General features: G+C 37.3%; 1 protein-coding gene across 7 annotated transcripts in view; it reads right to left on the bottom strand.

Moving 5' to 3' along the window:
- Window positions 1–26,259, bottom strand: part of CCSER1 (coiled-coil serine rich protein 1) — a 626,451-nt gene that overhangs the window by 441,537 nt on the left and 158,655 nt on the right. For all 7 annotated transcript variants that reach the window (XM_048304321.1, XM_048304320.1, XM_048304322.1 and 4 more), the window contains exon 5: window positions 25,351–25,471. In XM_048304321.1, coding sequence (XP_048160278.1) covers window positions 25,351–25,471 — 121 coding nt within the window. The remainder of the gene's footprint in view (window positions 1–25,350; window positions 25,472–26,259) is intronic.

A 26,259-nucleotide genomic window follows, 5' to 3' on the forward strand; every position in this document is an offset into this window, starting at 1 on the left:
AGAGCCAGTGGCATGAATAGCATGTGGATAGGAGCAAGAACCACAGCCAGCAACTCAGACACAAAACGGGTGTTTCACCATGCAAAGTGCTGAATAAAACACCACATAGTATCATGTGAAGAGATAAGATACAGGTATTTGTAAAAGCTACACTAAGCAGATTTCACTCCCGATTTGCCCCTTCAGTTGTTGATTGACTGCACATAATTTACAAAAGTATTTTAATCAGTTCAAATGAACAATAATGATGAAAGCAGTGCTGAACTGTGGGCCTTATCCAGCTTTTAAGGTAATTTTTGTTGCTGCTTCCTTTTGTCAGGCTCATGTTACTGAAGAGTGTGCTTAAAAAAACATGACAGAGGCCTTCAATAGTCTTTTCTTTTCCAGCATAACAGATTGTAGCTTCCTTCCCTACTATTAAGAACTACATGGCAACATGAAGGAGAGAACCATAAGAAAACTGTTTAAATACCAGCCTACTGTGAGATTAATAAACCATGGAGATCTGACATTACTGCAGATGCAGAGCATTAATTCCTTCTGGCTAAGCCTACAAAAACATATTCCATAAAGATACAGACAAAATACTTCATTTTATATTGCAGAAAGGGGTGGCATCAACATTTGACTTCAAAAGTACCTGTTATCTCCTGAAATGATACCCCACCTGTACAACGTAGATTTTCTTTATTTTAAAATAATTATACAGAAATGATTAGTGAAAAAAAACCAACCCAAGTATGTTCAAGTCATTAGATTTAGGATTTTCAGGGTATCGAGACCACTCCTCCAGGCCTGCCCATGTGCCTACTGTGCCACCACACCCAGCTGTGCTGTCCCCACACATCTCCCACATCACCACAAACAGCTGCTCTCACCTACTTGTCCCCAGCATCCACCCTTCAACATTTGCTACACTTTTAGCTTCCATGCACCATACGGATGGTTGCTGCCCAGTATAATTAATTTCCTAGGCTTCTCTGGGAAACCATCCTGTCACTTGGCAAGGAATGCAGCTCTCCATCTGACTCCTAGCATGACTCAAGATTACAGTCCAGGGAATAGAGTTCATGCTTTCACACAGAATAATTTGAAATATGAAAGCCAGTATATTGGTCCTCAAGGAAAACACCATTGTTGGTGTTTCTTCTAAGCTGGGAAAATATACGTTTGCAAATCAGGATTAAATTGAATTGCCATTACAAATTATAAAAATCAGTGCCTAATAAATACCAGTTCAATGGTAAAAAATTCTACAGTCATAATCCTTTTAGCAACCAGGGTCCTCAGTGCAAACAGAACAGCTGGTGCGATTTCACAGCATCAGCCTCCTTCACATACCCACCAGGGCAGAAGCTCTGGTAAGGTGCTGCTGTCCCAGGGGGGATTCTACCAGAAGAAAAGCACAGGTTCTACATCTGTGTTTCACTTCCACACTCCAACACGCATCACAACACCTTTTATGCTCAGTGAAATGAAGATGACCTGTACAAGCTAAGTCTTCCCTAAGTCTTCCCTTCCTTCCCCTTCTGGGAATAAATCAATTTCAGAGAGTCTTAAATTTCAGCAATATGACTTGGACAGATGGGAAGGTGCTGAGAGGCAGGTCTGGGACAGCAAAGCTGGGCAAAGGCAGCACTCAAGTAACTGTGTAAGGTTTCTTGGCACCTGAACCTGCCAAGCTTCTAAACGGAGTTTAAATGTAGAGTTGGTGGGTGGCAGCAATAGTTTTGGTTACTCTGAATGTGAGCAGGCAGAGGTGTGAGCAAGGAGTTTACACAAACTACATCTGTCATGGGTAATGCGATCTGGTGGCAAAACTCTGGTTACAGACAGCCATAAGGGGAAGAACACACAGCTTGCATCTACAACTGGCTGAATCTTCGAGAAAGAGGGCTGTGGACAGGAACTGGGACCCAAGTGATCACAAGAGACAGGAAAAGCTAGTCAATATGAAATCAAGCTGATTCTCGACTTCAGTAAGGTTTTACTATCTGGAGGCAAAGATCCAGCTATGTATTTACAGTGAGAAGACAACTTGTAATCAGCCATGTCAGAGATGGATATCGAGGGCTCAGTGATATATTTTATGACAAAGCTTGGGATTTTTCATTCATTTTAGCTTGACTATAGCAAGTATTATCAATTGCATGTGTCAATTTGCACTATAATCTATTAAAGTAATATGAAATTGCCTGGAAATCTCATATTTTTTTATTTACAGAACCTTGCAGTACTATGGAAATACTGAGGCTACATGAGAATGCAGCATAATATATGATACAAATTTAAGAGCAATAAAATGTTTCAGTAACAAAATGAAACTTCTTGCCCAATCACAGATTTGACAGCAAAAAAAAGTAATGGTTTAATTATCTTGTCTAATGTTAATCTTTGTTGATATTCCCTAAGGTCAAATATATCCACACAAGCTTATGTTTTTATATGAAACTATAATACTGCACAGGAGACGATCTTTTACATTATATTCATAAGAAGGAAAAAAAGAGGCCCATTTCAAATTCTCAATCACTCAAGTGAATCTTCAACATCTTACAAGGCATTGTATATATCCAAACAAAGGCAGAATTTACACTAAGGAGTTTTATCTGTGTAGGTATCTGTGCGTGCCTGACATCTAAAAGGACAGAGGCCATTCTTCATGTCATGTATCTTCTCATCATACATCCACGACTTCTAAATTCAAGATATACAAACTTAAAGATTTTAATCTTGCATTAGATGTTAGTTGCAAATTAGAACAGAACACTTTCAGTTTTCCAGAGATTCCATCTGCTTACACTGTTCGTCACCACATCAGCTTTCAACATCCTAAACATACTCTGCCCTGCTCAGAATGAAAACAAAGAATTCTTTAGAAAGGATGAGATTTTTCTCTGGAGCTAGATTAGATTATACAGCTGAGCATTTCAAATTACCAAACCCTACAGCTAATGCACAAAATCCTCATGTAAGCGGGTAAGCAAACTAAAGGTGTTGTAAAAACCGACTTCCAGTGGTGGGACAGAGGGCACAAAAAGCATCTGAAAGCAGTTTTTTCCAATACATCATTTTTATATGTGTCGTACACCATCTAAAAATCTTGTGCAAAACTAATGAAGTTTTTATATTTTGCTACATTTGGCAAATGACTTCTCTGCTCCTCAGATCTTGCACAGTACTAACAACACTAAAATCTTTCAAAGGAACGTTTTAACACTGCTCTTTTCTTGCATGCTGATATAACTCAAGTGAGATTCTTTTTCTTCAATGTGTTTATAATAAAATGCTTGCAACAGTGAGAAAATTGAGATTTAAAGCAATATGGTTGGGCTTCAAACAGCATGAGTTCACTGGAACAAGGAGAAAAAATATCTTAACCTAATTGCTTTGCTTCAGCAAACACCTCATGAATTCTGGATTAAAAAAACAAACAAAAACAAACAAACCCAAAACCCCACATTCATTTTTAGCTAGCAGTCACAGTGAGTTGATTAAATAAAATAAACAACCTATACAATCAATGTTCTTGTATTTTTCTTTTTCCCAACCACATTTCAATTCTATAAATAGAACTATACATTTCTATTTTCTTGTGCAGCAATATTTGAGGAAATTCTACTTGGGCAATTACTGCCAAGAACACTGGACATCACCAGGAGCTTTGACTAGGCTGTCATAAATGATCCTATAGGGAAGAAAAATTAATAAGAGTGATAGATCTACCCTCCACAAAAACAAACACAATGTAACAGCTACGGCTCCTGTAACCAGCGGTAGTTTAGAAGTGGAAATACAGACTGGCATGAAATATGTTCCACAGGAGGTTGAGAAAAAAGGCAGCCATATCTCACCCTTGCGATGTCCCAAGATTCTATTACACTGATTTTTCAGTGTAATAGTTATTTGTATAAATCAGTGTAGTTATTTGTATAAATCAAATATACTACGGAGTTCAGTAAATGAAAGTAACCAATGGCCTAACAACTAAGGGGGCGGGGGGATGTCTCTGCCTTAATAACAAACCATCTCTTCTGGGATTGCTTTCTGCTTTTGTCTGTGTTTTGTCGAATATACTACAGACAGACGAAGATTTACAAATTTTTAAACCTCAGAATGTGGCTTTTTAGCAACTTTTGTTTTTTTAAAAAAAGCATATTTAATACTGCCAAGATAGTTTTGACTGATAAAAACTTAATCTTTTATTATCTGCCTAATAGGATTCCATAGAAGAATCTTTAGAGGAAACGTCGAAGGATTATCCCTAACATTAAGGGTACAGATTAGCTTCCATATCCTCTGAGCTCAGTAGGAACAAACACTCCCTCAGGTTCTGTTCTTAGCCTATCCCAAATAGAGATTGTGAGATTTCAGAATAAAATCTGGGTTTTATTCTGGAAAAAAAAAAATCAGCCTTGAACCTCCTGAAAAAGGCTGCATTATTTGGGCTAAAAGTACCACCATAATTTTTAAGAGAAAAAGATGGTATTATATTCCCCGTTGCGTCCCTTAGATGGTGCATATATCACACTTTTTTAAGTGTGCTCACAATCAGTGAGTTTCCAAGAAAATCTCACCACAAAGTCTAATAAATATTAAAAGGAAGATATTGAGCTTTTAAAACCTTAGAAATATAGCTTTAAATGCTTATCTAAAAACTGAGTTAATACAAAGGCATGCTGTCTTTGGCTGAAACTTTTTGAGCAGAACTGTTCTTTCCTACAACAATGTTCTATTAATTTTAGAAATTCATTAGTACCAGAATCTACAACTCAGCATTAATTAAAGTCATCTATACAATCTATTCCTGGTGTAGATGAAGCTCCAGTGTCAGACTCTAACAATGGCTCCAGCCCCTTAGATCCCACAGAGTGCTGCTATTCTTTTGCTTAACTGGATTTGCTCACTCCTGCATTGTAACAAACAGAGATTAGATCTGGTTTGCACTCAGATCACTACATTTAATTAAACATAAATGGTTCATACTCAGACCTCAGGCATGCATGGGTAACTCCTATTCATCTGAGCCACTGATTTAAACTCTCATTGATCAATTTCCTCTAATTTGAAGAACAAAACAATGACCAAAGTTCAAGTCCATACGAGGCAGAGGTGAATGAATACACCATGCACTGTATTCATGCAGTGAATACAAACACTGTTACAGAGAAGATTTGGATCCAGAGTGACTGAAAGACACTTCAGGACTTCGATTTAATAGAATTTTTTTTAAGTGAAAAATTTTATGTCATAAAAGATGTACCTCTAAATTGTCAGCATTGGTATCTTTTTTGAATAGAAAAGACAAACATTTCCACTATACGAGCAAAATACACATGCAACTGTTAAAGTTTCCATTGTATGGACCTGTAGCCGTACACCAAGATTTTGGTAGTTCTTTTTCAAACAGCATCACAAAAAATCAGCTAAGGAACACCGTCATGAACAGCCGTGGTATCAGCAGTTCCTGCAGGACTGTCTGACCCCAGCTGTCAAAGTAAGCACCACACAGCTGCTCACTCAATGCCCCGCTAGCGGGACCAGCAACAGAATCAGAACATCAAAAGCTACAGAACTCCTGGGTTCACATAAAGACACTGCAATGAGTAAAGCAAAAGCTGCACACAAGCAAAGCAAAGCAAGAAATTCATTCCGTGCTTCCCATGGGCAGGCAGCTGTTCAGCCATTCCCAGGAGAGCAGAGCTCCAGCATATGCAACAGTCACCCGGGAAGACAAATGCCGTCAACCCAAACATCCCTCCTTCCTCTTTCTTCCCCCAGCTGTATGCACTGAACAGATGCCATATGGTCTGGGATACCCCCTTGGCCAGTTGGGGTCACCTGGCCTGGCTGTGTCCCCTCCCAGTTCCTCGTGCAGCCCCAGTCCTCCCACTGCTAAGGAAGTAAAAGAAGCAAAAAAGGCCTTGACACCTGATTTTTCTTTTTAAAAATGATCTCATCTTCTGTTTTCAACCTGTATACTAAAAATCCTAATGAGCTGAGACCTATTTTAATGAGTATTGAGATTTGTTCATAGTTAAGATTTATTTTAATGGTTGTTCCTAATGAGTTGATATTTGTTTTAATGATTGCCACAGAGGATTAGTTTTATGTAGCAAGTATGAAGAAAAAATGTGAAGAGCAGTGGATTCTACTGGATATTCTGTTTTGTTTTTCAAGGGCACTGACTTTGACTGGGATGGGCTTTTACAAAAATCCCACTTCTGCTAGTATCTACTGTCGCATACTAAATTTTCTCCAGACATTCACTTCTCTCCCTAAGTTGTCTAGTTTAGGTTTCTGCTCCCAAGTGATGCTGAAGCAAGCAGACACGTGCTCATCCCAGCCCTACCTAATCTCAAAGTGGGTCTGGGATGAGGGACATGCTACAATAAGGCAGGCTGAACCTTAGTGTTTATGAGCCATAGGTGAGAATAACTATGGCCTAAGTAAATGCTGCATGGACTCAGAACACTGCTAACAGTTTTCCATTTCCAGTTCAAGCAAACTGTGCAATTATGTAGAAATCTTTCCCTAAATGCTCAGGTAGATGCTTTAAGACTGCAGGTTAAACCTCCCTCACAGCTGGAAGGTTTCAGTGCAGTGCCAATCACAATGAACAACGTTCGGAGCCTGCAGAAGGTGACACTTGCCTGGGAAAGCTTCTGTGCCAGGTGCAGAGCTACCACCTGATTCAACTGGACTATGAGAATAACTTCTTTACTTTTTCAGAACGTGATTTGGAATCTTTATCCATCAGAAGTGTCTAAGATCTAGATTAAGCATAGCCATCTGGAAAGAGTAAGATCTTAAGTACCTAATAACTAATACTTAGTTAGAACTCCATTACCCTGAAAGATTTGAGTCTTCCCTAGTGAAATCACTATGGGTAGCAAATGGATTTCTAAGTATGATTAATATCAAAAGTGAATTTTAAATGTACATATAATGAAGGACAGAAAAGGTAAGACATCACCAAATTTCTTTTTAATGGTTAAGACGGTACAAGAGATTTTATTGCTCTACAATGTTCACCTCAAAAGAAAGAAATAGTTTAAATTATTCAAAATGAAGAGAGTCCACTCTTTACAAGGACACAACCTTCATCTGTTTGAATCACAGCTTTGTCCTTTGTATTTTGCCATAGTTAGAAATTTCTGACTAGTTCTGTTGGAAATAAGAATACTTTTATCTTTAATTTCTGTGTTTCATTACTTATTTTCCTGAAGTTCTTTAAATATTGCCATGCAAATGTACTTATATTTACATTTCACAGACATATATCATCCCAGCTACTTTGCTGAATGAAAGAACATTGGATAAAACAGCACAAGCTTGCCACAAAGACTTATGCACAGGCTTAAATTTCAATGGACCAGTCATTTGCTTAAATTTGAATAACTCTGCAGATCTTCATAGTACTGTAGCTGAATTTTTAACATATATTAACTTCATTATGACAGTTTCAGACTTCAGATAAAAGTGCATTTATGGTAAGTTACTTGAGTTCTGCAAAACTCAATACATCGGAATCTATGACTTTCAGACACAGAAGTAACAAAAAAAGAATTTTCAAATCTTCTATACTTCTGTCTTGTCAGTGGGGGGTTTGAGCACTGAATCATCCATATGAATCCAACTGGCTCTCATGAGCTTTGCTGACTTCATAATGTTCTAATACACACAGCCACTGTATTTCAGAAAAAAAAAAAAAAAAAGGCAACAAAACAACCTCCACTATTGCCACAAAGGGAGTAAAACATCAATAGCTACTTGATTTCTAAAGGTACTTTTCATACATGCTGAAGGCCTCCCATTTTACAAGCACACATGCACATAAGGGTATGTTTTCTACTCGTTTTTTGGAGAGCATCAGCACTACTCCTGGCCAGTACAAATTACTGGGCAAAAATATTCACCATAACGCAGTATCTGGCATTTTATCATTAAATACATAAACCTTTTAATGTCAGGAAATTAAATTCTACATAGCAAATCTCAACTGTTCAACTGCTTTATCACTGTATGTGCATTAATATATGAAAAGGGAGATTGTAATTAGTCTTTTGAAGACAGTAAAGCAGCTGCCACATTTATATTTATCTAGCTATGTAAGTCATGGTTTAAAGTTCCTACTTTTAAATACCTTAATTCATCACTATCTGGAGGAAGTAGCAACCTCAGGATAGGCATGATCTTCTTCAATCAAAGTTTCCTAATAAATTTTGACTGACCAAAGGTTTTCCTTCATTTCTCCTTTGGCAGATGGATAAAGCCATCCTGAACAACATTTTACAAACCACAGCCTTCGACCAATACATGATGTGATGTGCTCACATAGCCACCAATATGCATCCGAAGTGACAGATCTTTAGAACAGACATTAATTTTTCATAGGTGTGCTTGAATGAACAAGTTTATCCCTGTGTCATCAATATACAAAGGGATTCATAACCCCAAGAAACCTGAGGAGTAGACAGCAAGACAGCAAACCTCCTTTTTGCTCATCAGCATTCACAAGATACACAGAGCTGAAGTGCATGTTTGTAGCAGCAGTCCTGATCACATAATGCACAGCAGTGTTAGAAAACAATGTCCTAGTGTAAGCAAGTATAGATTCAAGATTAGATGCCTCACAAAACACAACAGCTCTATCAAAATGATCAAATGCTAATTCCTCTTGGAAAAAAAGCATGATGATTCAACAAAGATTAACATTTGTTCTTCTGCTCACCACCACCGCCAAAGAATGTTTATATGATACATTACTCAGTATAACAGATATAAACTATCAAGTTCTTTCCCACAGATTGTACAAAGTTACAATATAAAAAAAGGGAAAAAAATCTAAACCATACTTGATAAAACCATTTCCTGCACTAATCAACTCTATCAACCAAAAAATAAATGGCTAAAAATAATTAATCTGTGATTATTTCCAGGTAGCTAGTTGACAGTATGCCACTATTATGCCAACAGTGATATGCAGACATACTCCAATCACTTTAGGTAGCATTTCATTCAAAGTAAAATGCTCCCTTTTTCAGTAATACTAACAAGTGAAGTAGACAGCACTAAGTTAACTGTTGTTTCTGGAATCCAGGGAAGGCTGCTCACCTATTTTAGGTTTCCTGTCATGGCATTGTATTGAACCACTGACACCTACAGGCATAATTGCACATATTTATTCAAGAAATATCTGTGCAGCTTCCCTGTTATGAGACAAGAAACCTCTGAGGATAAGCAGTGGGAAGTGCCTTGGACAGCCTGATTTACTGGCAAGGTACACATGAACCCAATGCAGATGGCACAGGAATCCCATTTCACATGAAGTATTTCCCCCCATTCACCCCAACAAAACTGCAGCTAACAAGTAAATAAAATTCCTACTGCATAGCCAGGGGTTCCCTAAGCCTGTATCATTATTCTGGTTTGGCCCTGATATGAAGAAGAAGTAGGCAACACATGAATTTCTTTCAATTAAAGACCCCCAAAGACACACTGCCTATACACCTTCCCTATAGATTTGAAACTCTTACTGCCGCCAAAAGCTACTGCTCTGAAGATAATCACAAGGTAGTGTGATGCATTATTAAGTACCCTCATTTATCATCTCTGGTCTTATATTTGACTATTTACCACTGACTTTATTTCATTATATATAATAAGAAAGCTATATTTGGAAAGTACTTTAGAAAATATTCAGGGCTCAGGGAAAATTAGTTTGAAATTAAGGAACACTACTTACTTCACCTAACTTTAGGCAAACTGCAGGATAGAAAAGTAACTCTATCCCTCAAGAACATGTAAGAAAATCAAAAGTAACTATTTTTAAGAATTAATTAATTATCTGGTCCAGTAAGAATGACTCTACCAGGCTTTCCACAGAATTATGCTTTCTCCATAACCAGTGCTAGCAAATACAGGGCACAAAAGTTAAGCTTTCTGAATGAACCATTTTGCCCTTTGTTAACTTTGCAAAGGTTATTTAAGAAAACAGGTAAATATGGCAAATCAGGCCAACACCAGCTGTAAGATTAAGGGATGCAAGGTCGCTCTTACTTGACCAAAAAGAAACTTATCATTTTATGAAGTATTGACTGCCCCAAATCACCAGAGTACTACCTGTAACACTGCTTATGAAGCCTCAGCAATGGCTAGGCTTGAGTTACCTTTCTCTGGCCCAGGTGAGGGAAGCAATCTATAAAAATGTACTCATTATCTCTTCTTGTCTAAAGCCAGGCTTCTTGTCTGTCTTTTATTACTTTTCCTGACATGTTCTGAGGTCATCTTCGGAGCAGCCGTCAACAAGCAAAGAAAAACAGCCCTTGCCTTGTGTCAGTGCTACTGAAGTTATTGCCCGGCCGGAGAAGACCCATCCCTGCTCGTTCCTCCCAGCCATGTACAGGCTGTGCCTGCTCTCACTGATTGTTTCCCTGGCTATCAGGGATACCAGCAGCCCAGATGATGGGAAACACGGCTCAGAAAAGGATTTCTAACACGCCACGCTGAGCACTAAACTCATTTCAGTCCCAGTAACAATTTGTCTACAAACAGCACAATAGATTTGTCTCAGTCCCCACTCAAAGCAATTTCATCAGTTTTTCAATACAGCTTTGGAAAGGCTCAGGATGGTAACGGAGCAGCACATGAAAACCGTGGCAGCTACACATTTGGAGCCTATGCCCCCTGCAGTGGTGCTCAGTGGGAACCCCACAGAGGACTACTGACAGAGGTCAGCACAAAACCATCTATGACACAACTTACTGGCCACCTTCTTCATGGAGGAGGATGTCAAGGCCAATGAGTATCTGTGAAGTTGAAATGGCCACTGAGCTACCCAGCATTATCTCACCCTAGTAGTTTTGTATTCAATTGTTCCTGACAACAACTTCAAGTTAGAGGTTATTAAATGATCTAAACAAATGAACATGGGTGAAAGTGAAAATCAGTTATGAAAAGAAGTGTTTTCTTTTCCCCAAAATGCAGAATCCAGAAAGGTTCATTTTATAAATGAAATGTGGTTGCAAGATACAGAACACCTCCTTGCTTTTTAACGGTGACTTGTAAGAAAACAAGACCTGCGTACACAGGCACAATATGGGTCCCAAACAAGCAAAAATGGGTCTAAATCTAGAAACATTCCCCTCACCTGTGACTGTTCACATGCCTGTCAGTTACTCCCAGGTCTCTCAATAAGGATACAGAAGGATTTCCTGCAACAATAGTGTCTTTCTTTTTTTTATATACAACTGCGGAAAACGCTGCTTATCAATCTCATAATAAATATTGCATCCAGAAAGAGTTGAGACTTCTAAGTATATATCCTTAGTGCCCCTAAACATGTTTTTTTCTCAAAATATAGTACTTTTGCTTCAGTATTAAAAATCAAAGAGCTGGTACTCAGCATCACAAGGTAGGCACTCACCTCACAAGTGAGCACAGAAAATTAGATGACAGATTTAGCATAATTTACGTAACTGCTGGATTTTAGTTCAATGTCAGCACATTGCCACATCTGAAGTTTGCAAGATACACAGACTTAGCACAGTATTGTTTAATACATATTTAAATAATAGCTGATAACACACTTTTCAGACAGTTTATTTCTTTTAAAAGAAATCAAAGAACCTTCTCCATGTTAAATTCATTGCCATGTCATGCAGTAAATGTGCTCATTCATTTCAAATACCATTTTTTTTTTTTATTCCAAGGGACCACATTTCAGATGATCCACACTCTTGCAGATTGTGCTAGTTTCCATGCAGGACTGAGCATTCCTGATGATGAAACTTTTAAAGCTTCCTCAATAGATAAACAAAATATCTGATTTAGATCAAGTATAAAAGATGCTTTAAATACTTTCAACACTTGGTCTACTGCAAAGTTGATGCTGCAATTAGTACCTGTCTGCCATTCTTTCATTTTAACAAATAGAAAAAATTGAGGAAACTATTACAATTATTAAAGAAAAAAAAAGATTAACACCTGGTTTAGCAATAATATTTAGTACAGCATACATAACGTGACTGTACAACTGCATTTGAAAGCACTTCAGCTTTAGTGAAATACAGACTTGATAATTTTCCCCATTTCTTCCTCCTCTAACTTGGTCCTTCATTATTTACAGGTTACAAAAATAAATAGAAAAGTATGTGAGAGAAAGTGTGAATCTATAGTACAAATGCCTTCATCAAAGTAAATTTATGAGATAGGATTAGATCTCTTACAACCAGAGCCAGAAGTAAAATAACTTATTTACGTTGCTCTTTCATTCACTAATCCTCTTTGCAAAGGGCTTTTTGCTACACAACTCAAAAAACCTCTAATTCCAAAAATTATTGGCAGAAAAATGGGGGGAAAGCAGGAAGAGAGAATATAAAACCACCAACATATTATACAGATACATTTAAAGGCTTTTGCTTTAAATATTTCTTATTATTTAGCCTTTTCCTTGAAAACCTTTCATAGCTTCTTTGACCCAGAAGAACATCATTTCTCTTGTATACACACAGTGGCTTGCAATGCTGAAAAAGCTTTCTTTAACTGTTCCCATAGCAACCAAAATCATTCTTTGTATTTAATTTTTGCCTGTTCAAATATAATCTGTTTTTGTACCTAGAATCAGTGGATTTGCCATCTAAATTATGGATTCCCTGAAGTCTATCAGGCATTCATTATAAATTCAGGTTTGCTTTATATAATTTGAAATTTAAAGCATTTACTACATTTTAGTATTTAGTATTACAATAAAATAATTCAGGAAGAAGAATGTAGATAGCACAAACCTGGAAGCATCAAATATTATTTTGAACACGTGAATTTTAGTAACTTCAACTTTAAATATGAAGAAAAACAAGCCTTGCTAGAGTGCATATCAAAATTCCCTACCTGAATAGGACTATGACTCCTTTTTAAACTATGGCTCAGCTTTGTGATTCATTCCTGTTACATATCCAGACTGAATTCCAAGCCCTCTGAATGTATTCCTGGTTTTAGGTGACATCTTTGAAAACAGAAGTCATTTCTGGGAGAATAAATTAAGAATGATGATTTGCCTGCTTAAGATTTCTTAAATAATCTGGCTTGTATCAGCACTGTATTTATTCTCTGACTTTAATCTACAGCGTAATTAAGAGTAGGGCACTTGCAGATAGTACTTGTTATTACAATTACACACTTTACTTGCATAGTTCCATTTCAAGTCCATCTGATAGCAAACGCTAGTTTTCTGTGTATTTGTTCCCACAACACAGGCACAGGATTTAGAAAGCAATAGGTAATCTTACTTCTGAACACCTGTGCTTTCTCACTGACCCATAAATGTTATTTTCTATTTTCTCCATAAATTACCCTAAATAGAGTGCACTGTTCCTTGGACAAGAAAATGAAGAGGTTCTTATTTACCTATTTTAGAGTGTTGAAGTACACTTTGTCAGAATTGATAACAAATAGTCAATATAGCAATGTTTATCTACACTGTATCTCTGAAAATGTTTGTCTAGAACATCTAAATTTTTCCAGTCAAAAGTATCAATCACTTCTATTTATACAGGTCCAGACAAGAAATAGAAAAATGACATTAGAACATTAGATTAAGTTTTAAAAGGGATCACAAAAATAAGGCCCAAAATGCAGCCCTATTAATAGGAAGCTGTTGTAGGACAAAATTAACTTGGCATCACCTTACCATTTAGTTCTTCTGTCAAAAAGGAGTTCTGTTTCTCCTGCTCTGCCTTTAAACTGTGTGCACGTGACCTTTTATATCAATGCAATCAAAACATCAAGAAACGTATCTTAAAATCATTCTTAAATCTCGTCATTGTTTATTCCAGGTTGTTTTGTGGCTCTGATTTGAGGTCTCTGTCACTTTGCACCTATGGCTGACAGGAGAGATGAGTCCTGTTCAACTTCACATCTTCTAAACCAGTAACCTGGGCACATATTAAAATTGTACATAAATATGTCGATTTTACAAAAGGACATAATAACAAGGTAACTGGAAGTGAGGCTGGAATGCTCCTGAAAAATCAGTATTAAAAAGTTTGAATAAAGGGTTGGGGATGGAGCAGTAGATCAGTACAAAAATTAGAGGAACATTACCATATTTTTGGATGAATACTCTATAGGCTTTCTGCATAAACAAATGAATAAACAGACAGATAAAGAGTTTTATCAAGAGTACACTTTATAAGCATGACTAATTAAAACATGGGGAAGTTTACCTCAAAGCTACCTCCCTCTTCTCCCTGCCTGTGCTTCCCTTGATTTTTCCCAATAGCTCACTCCTAGTAGCCTCCTATCTATATTTCCCTCCTCCTACTTACACTGCTCATCAAAGGAATCCTCTTGGGATTAGGGGGATGCACTGAACATATAAAACAGCTGATCTGGGAGGAAAAAGGGGTTGGAACCTATCATATTTTGATGGATATCTACTTGTTTTTGAAAATGTCGCATCACACTTATGATGAAAGCATTGGCCTCCTTTACTTTCCCCGCTTCTATTTTTTGAAGACGTTTATTAAAGCTGCACACAAGCTGATGTTGTGGGCTGCTGCAATGGAAGCTCTAAATCTGGATTATTACTAATATTAGGTGGATATATCTGCAATACATGCTGTTACACATTTAATCAATGTAGCAGCAGTGAATATTTTTTGATGTGCAACTAAAGCTACAAACTACTCCTTTATGTAATGATAAAGAGAGGATTAAAATACCAAAACCAAAACAATTGGAGTGAAATCCAGCCACATCCACAAAGAACTAGTAAATGGATCTGGAAACACATGAAATACTTAAAGAGCGTCAGCACAGGAAAAGAAAACCAAAAAGTATTCTTCCCTCACAAACATCTTTTTAGATGGTAGCTACTGCAGCTATTATTGATAAAAAGCAGCTGGGCCAGTTGATGTTCTTAGTTTAACAGAGCTTAATCCTGCTCCTGGAGCACAGGAGGAAAAACTTACACTTGTACTCACTTTGTAACTGTACAGACAGTTCTTGAAGCATTCAGCCCTTTTAAATTCACTTATCAGGTACAGTATTTTGTCTTTACAGCTTAACTTTACTCCAATATAATTGCAAATTTATGTCTCAATCCAACTGCACTGACACTGCATGTGTCCTAGTGTGATGATGCACAGTCTTTTCATTTTTATTTCTTCTGCTTCCCACCTGCCCATTTCCCATCTTCCTTTTCGTTGGTTTTTTTATGTTTTATAAATCCCATATGGTGGCCAACGCAGCCAGTGCATCAACTGGAAAAAAACAGGAGGGTGAAGAGAAGATAAAGAAAGAAAGATAGCACTTCTCCTTTTTTAGCTATAGTCTTCCACCTCTGCTATCAGTAAATCCATGCAAGTAAAAATAACATATTCAGTACTCACTGCAAACATAGATTTTGATAGGTTATTAAAATTACTGCTCCCAGGGCTATTCACAAATACACTGAAAAACGTACATGGTAGAGAAAGAGGAATATTGCCTCTATTTCTTTGTTACCTCCAGGAAAAAAAAATAAGAACAAAACAAACTGAAGCTAGAGGTGGGGATAAGGAGATTGTTCTTAAAATTATTTCTGTCCTTCTCTAATATCTCTTTTTTACTCAGCAAAACAGACCAAAACTTGCTCCTAGAAATACTAATATTTAGATTAAGCACACTTCTGGAACATCCTTCTCAATTTAGTTGTGCTAAACAAAAAGTGAGTTCCTCCTGACATATGTGAAACATAGCATGCAGGTATATATGTTTTTTTCACATAATTCATTCCCCTCTAGGATGCAGGTACTATCTCAACTTTAAGCACCATGAAGCACTCTATATATTTTTAAGCATTATGCTGATTGAACCTACATTTGCTCCAGTAGTATTCCTATTTAAGTCATGATAATACAACTCAAGAGTAGTGTATTTTCTAACAAAGCTAACCCTAACATAGCTCCTGCACAGGATGATGGTTTTCAGGAATGTTCTGCAAAGTAACTGGTTTAGAAAACCCCTCAATAAGTCAGTAATACCACCACCACAACACCATTATTTTTCACCCATCAGATTCAAAAGAATACCTGACAATGTCTTCACTGGAATCGTACAATGAGCTATTAAACACCACAGCACAATAGTCCAATAGCTACACCATGCAATTATAAATGCAAATCTACCTAGTTTTTCTGTGACATCCCTCATTTCTTCACCTTCCGATGACAGTAAGAAATTTATGAGAAATGCTGTTCTTTGTTATGCTTCAGCGATATTATTAAATTACTGTGAAAGTGAAACAAATACATTTCTGCTATGTACTTGCACTGTTTTTTCTACTTTTAACCTACAATACATTTGTCTAACCAAGTAAAGTACTTTGCAATCCTAGCATTACATGTACAAGTGTATTTCCTTCATATTTTTCCATTTTATGATGCTTTAATTGTTCACAAGTAATAACATAGTTGATTAATTTTTATATTTGATGCTGCAATTATGTTTTGAAATCTAATTTGTGAGAATTGAGGTGGTACTTTAATACAAACACCACAGGCTTCTAAATTAAAAAACAAATGATCCCCTGGTCCCTCCTCCCCCACCACCCCACCCTCATCTCTTCAGCAGTTAGATAATGTTTCTGTTAGACTCATGTTTCTGCTGCACAAAGGTACAGACCTAAACCTGCCGTAATTTCCTTGTGAGATGATAAAATACAATTTCTGGCTGTGTCTCAGACAGAACTTCAGTTACAGTTTACTGACAGCCTACGCTTTTACAGACCAGAAAGTATAATTCTGTTTCTGGAGTGGTTCCTAAGACTGAGCACTTCCACTTAAGTAAGTGAAAGGCTGAGTTAAAGAAGTTTAATAACTGTTTGCCCCGATTTTACAGCAAAATAATTTCTGTATACTTTCAAGATTTTGGATGTACAAGAAAAAGGAATAAAATGGGCACAGCTAGCACTTCCCTCATTATCCCCACTTGAGTGAAATGGGCTTGCTCCTGAATCTCTTGGTTCTGTACTTTAAAAGCCTCTTCCTTCAGTGAGGCTTCACAGCAACTGTAAGTTCTCATTAGGCAACACCATGAATTGAGGTTAACAACAGGATCTAACATTGCCTTCCCAACCGATGCAGGATGCTACAGGAACTGATCATTGAAATACAAATTCAACAACCCCTATATGATCTAACTTTACACTCAGACTATCCAAAAAATGGCTTTTCTGAAATGAAGGAGAAGTCCAGACAGTAAGGCCATTATTTTGAGGATTCCTTGTGCTGCCCTGAAATCAAGTGCCTTCAGCCCCTTCAATTTACCTGGTAAATAAAAACTGTACATCTCCTTTAATACATGAAACTGAGGGCGTAACAATGCTTGTTCTGAGTGTCTATGCTGGACATGAATTTAGACTGGACGAAAATGAAGCCTGCTTTTTCTTTTAAATCCAAAGTCAGTAAGTGAGTCATGTTCCACATGCCCAGCTGTAGCCCTGCCTCTGACGGACACTGTGCCTGATTGGCTTTGCAGTCATCCCAGCAGACCACGGGTGTGCTCTTCAGGACTTAGGCAGCTGCCACATAAGACAATGGAAAACTCTGTCGTTTTATTAGCATAACAAACGCTGTAAGTGACTAACGCTACAACTTAGAACAGCAGCTCTTCAGATGGAGATCTCCAGATAAAACAATTTCTTTTCAATTGCCTAAGCCTGTCTCAAACATCTCTGCCTGCATTACCTATAGTAACCCTCCTTTTCAAGGTCGATTGAACCAGGTAAGATTTTATTTACTTCAACTACATCTCCTTTTAGACTTGTTCCAGACATAAAGGTATTTTGATATATATATAATAATTTCTATTTCATCACAAAGCAAAAATCGCAGCACAAAATTAAAATTCAAAACTGTGTCTTATGGTTTATTGTTTTAATTAAAACAGACATGCCAAGAGTATTTTGCAATGATTACTCAAGGCTATCAGTTTAGAAGAGTTCTTGGTTGCCAAGTGCAAGACTCCTACTTTGGATTTAAGTTGATACTGGCGTTCTGATTTGTAATTCTCACTTACATAAATAAAGCAGACACTTCTAGACACTACAGTACACATAAGATAAAATCTTCACTCTGGAACCAAGTCTACGTTAAGCACCTGCCCATATATATATGTAACAAAGGCGTATTTTCAAATAAGCTCTCTAAATAAATAGTGCACAATTACTTATCTTGATGTATCTATTTTAGAGAAATCTGTGGATGTGAAGGACAAGCAAATCACATAATTAAAGCTTCCTCTATTGCAGAAGTGCCTGGTGGAGAACATGATTCACAGAGAACAGAGAAAAGAAGGATGCATGGGAATGCATAGATTTTAACTTCATTTACAAGTTAAAAAATTTTCTCAGGTCTGATAAATAAATGGATAATCTTACTCCAAAGGACACTCTTTTTAGGGTGATGGCCAAAACTGGAATGACATTATGGTATCGTAAAGGTATAGAATTTTACAGATATGAATGAAACAAAGTGATCTTACGTTAGGCAAAGCTGTTTTCTAAATGTCACTGTGATTTGGTGACAATGTTTTTCTTACGCCGACTTCAGATCTAGTTCAGAAATTGTACTTGTAGATGCAGTTATGTTGTTGACTGCTTGCTCTTAAAGCAGGGGAAATTTGTATTCCAGATTACTGTAACTGCACTGTCCTTTGTTTGTGCAGTTCAGTGTTTTAAATCAGCTTTGGCCACACTCTCTGCCAATGTACATTACAGTAACTATATTTTGACTCCAGAAGTTCTATTCAAATTTTCACCATTTGGTGCTCAGAAACATCAACAGCAACGTTGTATTATCCCTACACATTTTTATTTCCTGAATTTTCTTTTATTACTGAAGACTAGCTACACAATGATACAATGCCCTCATCTCATTTTGAGGTTACCATCATCTCAACTAGAAAACTCTGTTATTTTCTTGATCCTCTGCATTTTGATTCAAAGTGACCTCATGAAGCAGCTTGCTTAACATTCCATCCTGTATCTTTTTACCAAGTTGAGTTCAGTCACACTAGCAATACTTAAAGGGAAATGATTGAAGCACTCATAGTTTATGGTGCATTAGAAACCAAATCTCTTCTCATAGGGAAGAGGAAGCTTTCCAAACAATGACTTGCAAAAGATCAAAGCTTTCTTGGTAGGGCTATAGATAAAATCTACATAACACCTTTCCTCCATAGGACAACTGCCATCACTCCTCTGCCTCCTGCATTATTCACCAGCACACAGGAAAAGACAGGAGTTGAACTACAAAATATTGAAAATACTAAGTACCGTAACTGCAATTAGTGGCTCTCAAAAACCAGCTTATTCAACATTTGCAACTCATGATCAAATTAAAGTGTACAGAACTGCTTAATCCCTTGGTTGCAAATAACTTCCTCAGATATTTAAATAACACGTGTAGATTGCTTTCTTGTCAATCTCTCCTATAAATTGGAGATGGGTGCACTGACTGAGAAGGAACGTGAGAACTCCCCGTTCTATAACCAGATAGAAGTTTTCTTCCATATTCACTTTGCAGTGCAATTGTATTTCCTTTGCACAACTGTTACTTATGTTATAATTGATTTTACAAAATCATTCTCATTTTTGCAGTGGCTGGACACAGGGAAAAGAAGCAAAAGAGTTTGGATTTTTGTTTTGTTTTTCTTCAAAGCAAACAGAAAGAAGTTACGAATTTGAGCCGCGTAGACAAGAGGCAATGTCAGGCAGGATTTTCAACTAACTAGCAGACAATAAAAGAAGTGTAAATTCAGTATTTTTACTACTTTCTGAAAAGTTTCCCATTTCAAAGGAGACAAGAGTACAGCAAAATAACTTATTTTCCCATTATGTGCAAAAAGCAATACAGGATGTACAAGGACACCATGTGACAGATAACACAGTAAATAGAAATTTTCAGTTCCCCTTGAAGTTGCTAAATAGAGCTTAAAGACTAACTAGCAAAACAGATAAAAGAATGTAAAAGTAGACCACTGACAGCATAAACACACTGCTTATGTTTACTCCATTTCAAAGTACCTGCTTTAAAGAAATGGATATAAATTCTACCTCTCCTACCTGTTATCACTAAAATGTAGTGGTGGAGAGCACAGTGCAATCCAGCTGATGTCTCAGGTTTTTCAGCTGAGCTGGAATCACAGCTCTCAAAGTATTGTCATTCCAGAGCAACACGGGGCATCCCTATTCTCTGCATTACCCAAAGAGCAATACATACTTCCATACCCCACTGTCCCAATCATGTTTTATCCAGTTTTCCAAACAAGTGTGAAAAGCATTCCTTTTTCACATTACTGGAAGATGCCTTTTTGAAAGGACTGTCAGAGCATTCACGAATCGTGATGTGGACACCACTACCTGACAACCTGTCTGCTTTAGAGACCACAATTCACATCACCACTGAGGAGCTGTAAGGACCTAAACTGTGTTTGAGACAGGCAAATGTGATTTTAAGACCACATAAGAACTTTGCCATGAGATAAGCACAGGATGCAGTGGCAGGGTGGCCTGGCTCCAGGCCTGGCACATCCTGGGTAATGCATCCAGACAAGGGCTCCCACTGTGGGAAACTGTGGAGCAGCAACTGCTTGTCCACATATTGCTGGGATCACCTCAAGCCCTCGTTTACAGCTTAATTTGGGCAGAGGCATCTCTCAATAACAGGATCGCAACAGAAGCAGCAAAAATTACAGAGGTAAGATAACCACACTGTTACATCAAGGGGAAGAAACTTCCCTGGAATTTACCAAAAATGAAAAACAAAAATTAGAGGCGAAAAAAAAATTAGAAGAAAACCTACAACTGAGTAAATGAAGAATGATACATAATCAGCTTGGTTAGAATTTCTTTTGAAAGGAATTAGGCAAGGCTGCAAGAGTCAAAAACGATTACCAGTCTTCTGATGTAACAATTATATTTTTACAGCTCGAAACAGAGAGGGAAAAAAGCTCCTAAATTTTGGAATATGCTTACTGCAGCTAATACATTTAGACTATATATGCACCAAAATCTTCCTAGATTCCAATCTATATCAGTACCAAAGTCCTGGGTTGGCATCTGTACTAAACAGTGCTGAACAGAATGGCATTAAAGCAGTAACTCTCCCCCTTAGCACCCTGCTTCCATCAGCAAGCACCCAGGTAGTCACTGTGACTCCAAGAAGCTTTCGCATGTATTTGAACTCATGTGTAAAAATCTTGCTCAGGTAAGTACAGTTGCAAGGTACAAGTGGAACAGCTTTGGCACAAACAGAATATTGGAAATACTCACTTCATAGGCTCATTCAGGCATTTATCAGAAAAAAAATTACTTGATCTTAAGAGTCTGAAGAGTTGCCAAATGATCTGTGATATTTAGAATCGTAAAATAAAATCACAGAATACATTTGAGTTGGCAAGGACCTTTAAAGCCCATCTTATCCAATCCTTCTGCAATAAACAGGGACACCTAGATCAGGTTGCTCAGGTCCCCATCCAACACACCTTGAATGTCCCTAGGGATGGGGAATCCACAACTTCTCTGGACAACCTGTTCCAGTGTTTAACCACCTTCATTACAAAAACCTTCTTCCTTAGATCCAGTCTGAATTTACCTTCTTTCAGTTTAAAAACATTACCTCTTTTTGGTAATTAAAATATTTCTGACACAAAAAAGAGTTGTCAAATTAGTGTGTCTGCTTCATGACATAACAGGATCTGTACCTCAACGCTTTAACAGCAAATAAATCTTTAAATAAAAATCAAAATCAGAAATGTGACAGCAGCTGAAGTACTAATGCACAAACCACCTTTAAATTGGCCAGCTCAGAGCACTGCATGTTGTCACAGCTATTCTGAACTGCAGGGCAGTCATATCCAAAGAAACTAATCAAAGTACATATGTACCAGCTTAACTTTAAATCTTTAAATAAAATGGTGCACCTGAGTTTCACTATAGTTTTTCCATGCACTAGTAGCACATTAATGGTTTTCTGTGTTTACATATGAACATCACACAGCAGGAGAACACTGTCTGCTCAGGGACACGTGTCTTAGACACTTCTTTTTCCACACTGCCCCTTGTAGGCTGACTTTTCAGCTGAGCATTTGCTCAGTGAAGCTGAAGCTGAATTGATTTACAGCATAACATACAGTACCCTGGGCCATGCTTCCTCATAAGAACTTGAAATGGAAGTGAGGATTCCTCATGCCGTTGCTCTGTGCCAGCAGCTGATTTATTTATATGCGAATTCAGATAGGAAGGACTAAAATTAGGACTCTGTAAGCAGAACTCGCTGTTCAAAATGTTCCAATTGTTTTAGCATCTGGGCACCTTAGAGAACAACTGACTGATGTATCACTATGGCAACACAAAGAGGCCTCAATAACTTCAACTATTAAGACAGAAAGAGGTTTTAAAGTCTTGTATTTCTACAAAATATAGCAAAGTTAATGCAACATCCTAGACAACATGGAGGGCTGAGAAGACAAAGTAAGGCAGAGCTCACATTTCTTATTTTTCACCCTGACCTCACACTGATCATGTATTTCTCTGCCTCGGTGTCTGTTGTGGAGTGGAAAGACAAAAACCACAAAGGCATGCTCTGCCTCTTGCCAAATCCACCCCTGGTGAATAACTGAGGTAGGGATTTTGCCCAGTGCACAAGCAACGAGTCAGCAATTACCTGCATATCACTATGAAATGACTCCTTGATGAAATGGCTTGAGCTTCCAATAAAAAATACAGGGGAGGGAAATAAAATTAGCCTTTTACTCCTGCAATCCTGGTAAGATCTAATCACTGACAAAATGTCGTTTAGCTTTGCTGCTACCACTTCTGGCACCATTTGCTGCTTACAAAAAAAATACATTAAGCAAATACATTATTTAAAAACACTAAACAGCTTCTTTCTAAAACAAAATAACATCATTAATCAAATAGTACACAAGTAGTATTAAAAGCTTTTTTTTTTCCTCTGCCCAGTCTTCACAGCTTCTTGAGTCCTAAAGCTCTTGGATATAATTTTACTGTGGCATACAAGATTATTTTAAATTATTTGTATCTGTTTAACATTTTATTATCATTAATATGCATTTTATCAGGTTTGGATTACACACTTTCTTATGTACCTTTAGAAAGCATTAGTTAGTCTAAACATACTCTGTCCCTGTAGGGTCTGAAGGCAGAAACTTCTCCCTACAGGACCTTGACGACTGACGACTGCTCATCATCACTGTGACAGGCATAGTTTTTAGACATGCAAGTCAAAACCATACGAACGAAGATAAGCATAAAAATCAAAGAATCAATGTTTTTTCCCATATGAGTATCAATAACTATAATCCACACATGCAGACCAGCTCATACCTGGAGTCTGCATTCCAGTTAATGGAATTCAACAAGTGTCAAGGGCATGTCTGCACTGGAGACGGATAACACTGGGATACTTACACACAGGAATTAGGATCTGTTTTGCTTCCATTAACTGGATATGAAGAAAACTACCTCCATGTGGGAAACACAAGGTGAAATGGGAGATGTGAACAGTAGCTGATGTTTTGTTCATAATGCTGGAGATTTTCTTGAAGCTGCATGCTTTCACCTCCCTACTATTAATTCGAAGGTTTCTACAAAATTTACTGAATTCCAGTTGCAAACTTTTTCAAGCAAGATGGTTCTGTTTCATCTCCAATGTACTTTTCAGAAATGTTGGTCTAAAAATACTAATACATGTATGCAGTTTCATATGCAGAAGTTCAAATACATTTAATCTATTTAAGCACAAGGTGGCTTCACATCGAAAGAATTCCAGAGCCACAGGTCGTATTTTTAAATATGAGTATCAAAAGAGTAGCAGAAGTTAGAGTGTGTTTCTGAGACCTCTGTGTGCTTAAGACAAGCTTTACTTGTGTCTGTGTTCTTAGAAGATATCACTAATCAGGTTGTAAAAAAAAAATAAAAATAAAAACCCTAACACCAAAAATTGAGGAGGTGGCTTCATTCAGCACATGCTAAACAAATACCAGAGTTTCCTACTTTGAATTTGTAAGGGATTATTAAATGCTGAATCTCATCACAGTGGATGAAAAAGCCAACCAAACAACAGTGCAGGTTTGCCTTTTAGCAAAAAGAAGAAAAATTGTTCTGTGCTGCTTTGAGCTAACCAGAAAGGTTATTCTGGACTTCAGCACAGTATTTTGCAGCCCAGTGCCTTTCAAATCCCTTGGTATTCAGAGAGCCACACAACTGAATCACTACAACAATTAGATGCTAACAGCATTTCAGACAAGGCCTTTGCAGTAATACCTAGACAATAGGTAACATACTGTGTTAAATTTTGAGTGCAGGTAAACTAGATGAAATGGGTTTATCACCACATTGAAAAAGATACCACAGTCAGATATAAACTCAAGTCATAGACAGATCTGTAGCAATATCATATCCCATCTAATCTACTCTAATCCACTAGTGGTGTTTTGGATGTTTCAGTGGTTTTTGGGGATGTGAGGGGATGTTTTAATTTTCTTACAGTAATAGGCATGCAAGCCAGGACTCCACAGACAAGTCCAAAGCTAAATTTGTACATACCAAGAGAAGCAGAAAACTAAACATAAGTGGTAAGTACAGCAATGATGTTCTCCACTGTCATTTTTTTAATACCTTCCACATTTTAAAAGGCACAGACCCCAAGTTTGTGTTGTGATAAAGCCTTACAATTTTTTTTTTTCTTTCTCTTCATGAGAAAAAAATTATTTCTACTCTCCAAGGACTCAATCATTAAGAAATAACCATCCTGCCTGGCATTGCAAGGCAAATGTTACTGTGCACTCTGTGGTTATGATTCTCATCTAATGCAAGATACCAAAATACAGTCTAATTAAGTAGACAGAATTTCCCTGGAAGAACACTACCACACTTTTGAAGATGCCATCATATCTTCTATCACAGTGTTAAAATGGTCACTGGAAAATACTGAAATATCTCAGATGAGCTAAGCATTTACATATCATAAAAATCAAGTACTTGTAAGAATGAAAGGCCTATTTAAACAAAAAAAATCACCTTGTCAAACCTGTTAAAAAGTCAGTATCTCAAAGTACACACGCCCATTCCCTCTATATATGTCATTACCAAAAGTCTTGGGAAAAAATGTAGGCTAATGAACAAAAGTAGCAGCTTAGCCTCAGGCCAGTTTCTTCTTTTGGAAACACCTATGAAAGCCCTGATGAAAGAGAAAGGAGGGAGTATATGCATATCCACAAGGAGGAGTCTGGCCTGGTGTTTAAATTGCACTTGTAAAAGCTTGTGTTATTTGAATAACTCACTGTTTGGACACATCAGGCATGATCATCTGTTCTTTTTTCCTTGTATCCACTGTCGTCTCTACAGGGGTAAGTACTACAGCAGCACATGAGACTATTGACTGGTATGAGTCCTCCCGGCACACTGCAAAGACAAAAAATATCAGTGTTAAACAGTGAACTCAGCTTCTACTTTAAGGGAGAAAAAAAAAAGAAACAATAGATTCGTGCTGTGATTAACACAAATGCAAATGATTAATCAGACTTCACTGTGGTCACATGCAATGGAAATGCCATTTTTTTTCACATTTCCTAACATGCTTACTTTGCACTTTTTTTGCCACTGACTGATCATTCACTAAGTTTTACCTAGCACAAGATCTGCTGTCAGTCTGCTCTAGCTCACTGGTGTGTCTGAATCCTAAAAGGACTTACATTTCATAAATGACACCAGAATATGATTCACTTCTTAGTTCTTTTTCATCACAGACTGAAAATAAGAGTGAGAATAATGGGTGGTTTCCAGGCAAACCTCCCACCTTCAAATATTTTAGACTTTGTAAGAAAATAGATTTGAAAAAATCTAATTAGTGATTTATTTTTCACCTTTTACTGTTATGACTCACTTTACTCCAAAAAGGCCAAATCCAAGTGGTCTAGAAGTGATAACTGATATACTGAGTCATGCTTTCTTTTAATAAAAATTGTATCTGTATTACTGTGCTGAATGTTACAACTTAGACAATATTTAGAACTGGAAGAATGATCCCTGGCTCAATTAGCACTAATAAATGAATACCCAAAAGTTTCTGACCTCTGAAAGATAATTGTGTATGTTACAAGTCATACACATTCTTAAATTCTGAATTTTAAGTGCCACTAGTAATTCAGCTTTTAGCAGCGACCATTCCTACTGATTTTGAAGCTATAGAT

Source organism: Corvus hawaiiensis, chromosome 5 (genome assembly GCF_020740725.1).
Source record: "Corvus hawaiiensis isolate bCorHaw1 chromosome 5, bCorHaw1.pri.cur, whole genome shotgun sequence".
Classification (NCBI taxonomy): domain Eukaryota; kingdom Metazoa; phylum Chordata; class Aves; order Passeriformes; family Corvidae; genus Corvus; species Corvus hawaiiensis.